General features: G+C 40.9%; 1 protein-coding gene across 1 annotated transcript; it reads left to right on the top strand.

Annotated features, from left to right (window-relative positions):
• The first annotated feature begins 2,483 nt into the window (after positions 1 to 2,483).
• Positions 2,484 to 2,963, top strand: LOC140228785 (peptidyl-prolyl cis-trans isomerase B-like). The gene has a single exon (XM_072309061.1). It carries the CDS (start codon positions 2,484 to 2,486, stop codon positions 2,961 to 2,963), a length of 480 nt encoding a protein of 159 aa, XP_072165162.1.
• Positions 2,964 to 3,789: the final 826 nt, after the last annotated feature.

Raw genomic sequence — 3,789 nt, forward strand, 5'->3', positions numbered from 1 at the left:
GTCACCCTTGAGCATTTGAAAGTAAAACACGTCTCCGGGAGGCTGGCTAATGCATTTGAGCCATCTAGTCCACAGGACAAATCTCTTGTAGAAAATTCGTAATAAAACCAAATGAGATTCATGCAACTCTATCCAAAGTAATATATCATCGTCATACATAAGCAAAGCAAATTCTGACTCGTGGATTTAAGCAATCAAATGGAAAGCACACATTTCTTGAAGAAAAAGTCTTTACTGCCTTCTTTCGTCATCTTTTTTTTTTTTTTTTTTTTTTTTTTTTTTTTTTTTACTCTCTGGGCTTCAGGAATCAAATCAGAATGCTCATGTCCATTTGATTAAAAACAAAATTGATATAGTAGACTCAAAAGCTTTTGTGGTCACAACATGCATACATCCAATGTGTTTCAAGCATCAAATTCAAACGCGTGTCTTCTTTGAAATACTTCTTAGTATAGCACATTGAGAAGCATTCCTGGTCAGTAAAGCATTATAAAGATATTTGAGCGAACTAGTGGCTAAATCGAATTCGACATCATTGTATTTTTTCGTCACCCTTAACATACAGGTAAATGATGAATTTCAAAAATTTGTATCTGGTAGAGCACTTTACGGAGCAAAGCGTTAAATGCTTGTGTCTTTATTGAAAGAATCATTTTATTCTCTGCGTCATTACTGTAAATGACGCAATAAAGCGAAAAATTAAACGCAATGTTATTCAACTGTGAACAGTTCGTGTATTGTTTGATTTATTCAATTAGGTAAAAAGCATTACATTCCTTTTCACTAACCCTTGACTTACAACTGAATGATGTATTTGCAAAATAAGCAGCATGCATTTCGAAAGAAAAAAGTCTAATGTTCAAACATGTTGCTGGCTGAATCGTTTTCGTCACTATTGTCGGTAAAGGTAATATACAAAATCGTTATATTCACGGTACTCTCAAGTGCTTTATCAAAAAGACGAGTCAGTTGTATCTATCGGATGACGAAAAGAGGTGGCAATTGCCACTAAATTTATGGAACCAAAGAAAATGCTCTTGTAATATACTGTTACGGTCCCAGAGTTAGGCAAATTGGGACTCCACTTGAAAGTTGGTATGGCAAGTCTTATGGGCGGACACATTAACTGAGAACATTGTTTGTATCTGTGGTTCTTCCTTCCCTCTACCACGGACGAGCCCCGTAGAGTTTATCACCCTCAAGCAGACTCCCTGTCCCCAGACCAGACCACAAATGGTCATTGGTAACGGCCACTGCAGAATACAGACATTGTATACAAGAAGGTGAGGAATGATGCTTTGATGTTGTAAGAAATTTAAGAGTGAGCGTTGAGGAGTATATGTGACCCGCTACAACAAAATGATCCTAAAGTCGGGAGAGGTCGATTATTTGAAAATTGCATGTATAATCCCCTAATCTTTCTGCTTTAAATTGATATATAACACATTTTATAAAAATAATCGGCTGCGGAGATATCGATGTTTAAAAGAGAGCATGTCGAGACGTCTGGAAAATCACTGTTTCGAGAAAAGCGCCCTTAAAAGTCTTCCTTTCGACGCAATCGCGATCAACACACGCAAGTCAGTTTTCACCTCTGGACAATAGAAGGTAAGCCCTAGCAATCCCCGAAGAGTTCATTCAAGCACATCAGCGTCGGCGGTCTCCTCACCAACCAATCAGTGACCAGGATGTGAGAAGCGGCTGAGCATAGCGCACCCCGCCCGCACGCACCAGTCGACTGGGCAGTGTGCGAGCTTCACGCTTCGGTTAGCAGCAAGCAGCAAACTGACCAATGAGATCACTCCGGTCGTTGTTAGGGGCGGAACCTATCTGTGGCGCTCAATCCAAATTTTCGAACCAGTTTCTGCTTCGTTGAAACGCCAAAAATCATGGCTCAGAAAAACGCTATTTTTTTGGTCTTTCCTTTCACCATTTTGCTTCAAAATTTCGACAGATGATAGAAGACATGTAAGACTCCAAAAATATATCAAAATCAGAAAATCGTAAGTTTTGACAAATTTTAGTGCTCTGACTTCAAACTCGATTTTCACGGCTTCGACCGTGCGCGACTTTAGGACCTTTTTGTTGTAGCGGGTCACATATCTTGGGACGCTGACTGGAATAAAAGGCAGTCTTGGAATGAGCACTGGCGTGTCATAGTCATGTAATCTTGCGAGCTCGAATAAAGAAGACTACTTTTGAGACATGAACCATCAAATTGACTGGTTGCCTGGTTTCTTCTTGTGTCCTTTAGAGTTTAACTCTAACTGTCTTGGGTACCAACTCGGCGGTCCCAACAATGGTGGCAGCGGTAAAGCGGTGATTATCTAATTTCAGACAAGGCGCCATATCGAAGCGACACGGTAAGTTTGCATGTGAGGAAGGGAGGAGCTACGACAATGCAATAGCCGGCGACTTGCTTAAACTACGATAACCAGTATGAGATTTGCTAAATAACTCTCAACTCAAGGACAATGAACACGATGAAGGCCCTAACTCTCATACTGTTGATGGCATCAGTAGCTGTTGTGGCAGCCCATGCCTACAAGTGTATGAAATCATCGGAAAAAGGATCAATGGTTATCGCAAGTGTTTTCTCTGACACTGTGATCAGAGAAAAGGAGATGGGGAGACATGGCCTTCTTGGGAAAACATTACCAAAGTCAACACAGAACTCTTCCACTCTTGGAAGTCATTTGAAAGCATTTGGATACGATGGTAGCAAATTCAACTTCGTCATCAAGGATTTCGTGATCCAAGGCGAGGACGTCAGTCATGGAGATAGCACTGATGGAGGCAAGGTGGCGACGGGTTCGATGATGACATCAACTTCTGCTGAGCCATTTCAAGTCTGGTTGCTGAGTATGGCAGGCGCTGGCAGGAACATGGACGGATCATATCATAACTTCGTCATCGCGACTAAGGATACATCTTTGTTGGACGGGAAGCACATCATCGGATAGACCCGGCACATATCACCATGGCAACGAGGAGGCATCGACCATACACGACCATCCACATGACTATGAGTGCGACAGAGAATCAAGACAGCTAAGAATCGAACACTGGGACCGAGAATATACCTCCTACAGGCATATGAAGGTCTAACATTGGACTCGGGAACTGGTATTGTATTTGCTCACTCTCCGTCAAATATTGTTTGGACCAAAAAGTTATTGTCTTTATGTTTCACATCATTATACACTCAACTCTGGTGCTGTAGCTTAACTGCACTCATATCTTTAATGCAAGCAGACATTTGTGGAGTTCCTTTCATTCTATGACTGTGTGCTATTGTCAGTTTATGTTAGTTTTCGACATTCTGTAGACACTGCATGGAAGATTTTGCGCATAAGGTTAAAAATGAAATATGGTGAAATTGGCACGATGAAGATATAGATGAAATTGAAACCCACTGTTCAGGGTGAATTGTCAATATGATGACTGAAGGTGCCTAAAATGAAGAATTAGAGGAATAATTCAATGATGCGCATTGTTGTTCTAATGTGTACGTGTTAGTGGTAATTTGCCCTGCGACTCCGACAAAGTCGCCATAGCTGAAATTTTCAGGCAGCAATGATCCAACTTGTAACAGCATACATATAGGAATAAAGCGACAGTTTATCGAAAACATAGCGAGAGCAGTGTTTACACAGTTTAAGTGGAGTATACGCCAGTGTGTTATACTGCCCTCTTACGGGCAGTGTTTGATATGTATGTTATAGGGCTCACACGGGTAAATAATTCCCTATAGAGACGTGTGTTAAAATTCAAATTTCAAAAAATTCT

Source organism: Diadema setosum, chromosome 5 (genome assembly GCF_964275005.1).
Source record: "Diadema setosum chromosome 5, eeDiaSeto1, whole genome shotgun sequence".
NCBI classification, from domain to species: Eukaryota; Metazoa; Echinodermata; class Echinoidea; order Diadematoida; family Diadematidae; genus Diadema; species Diadema setosum.

What these genes read in the sequence shown, in the direction of transcription:
- LOC140228785 (XM_072309061.1), top strand. Translation starts at nt 2,484, where the DNA reads ATGAAGGCCCTAACTCTCATACTGTTGATGGCATCAGTAGCTGTTGTG.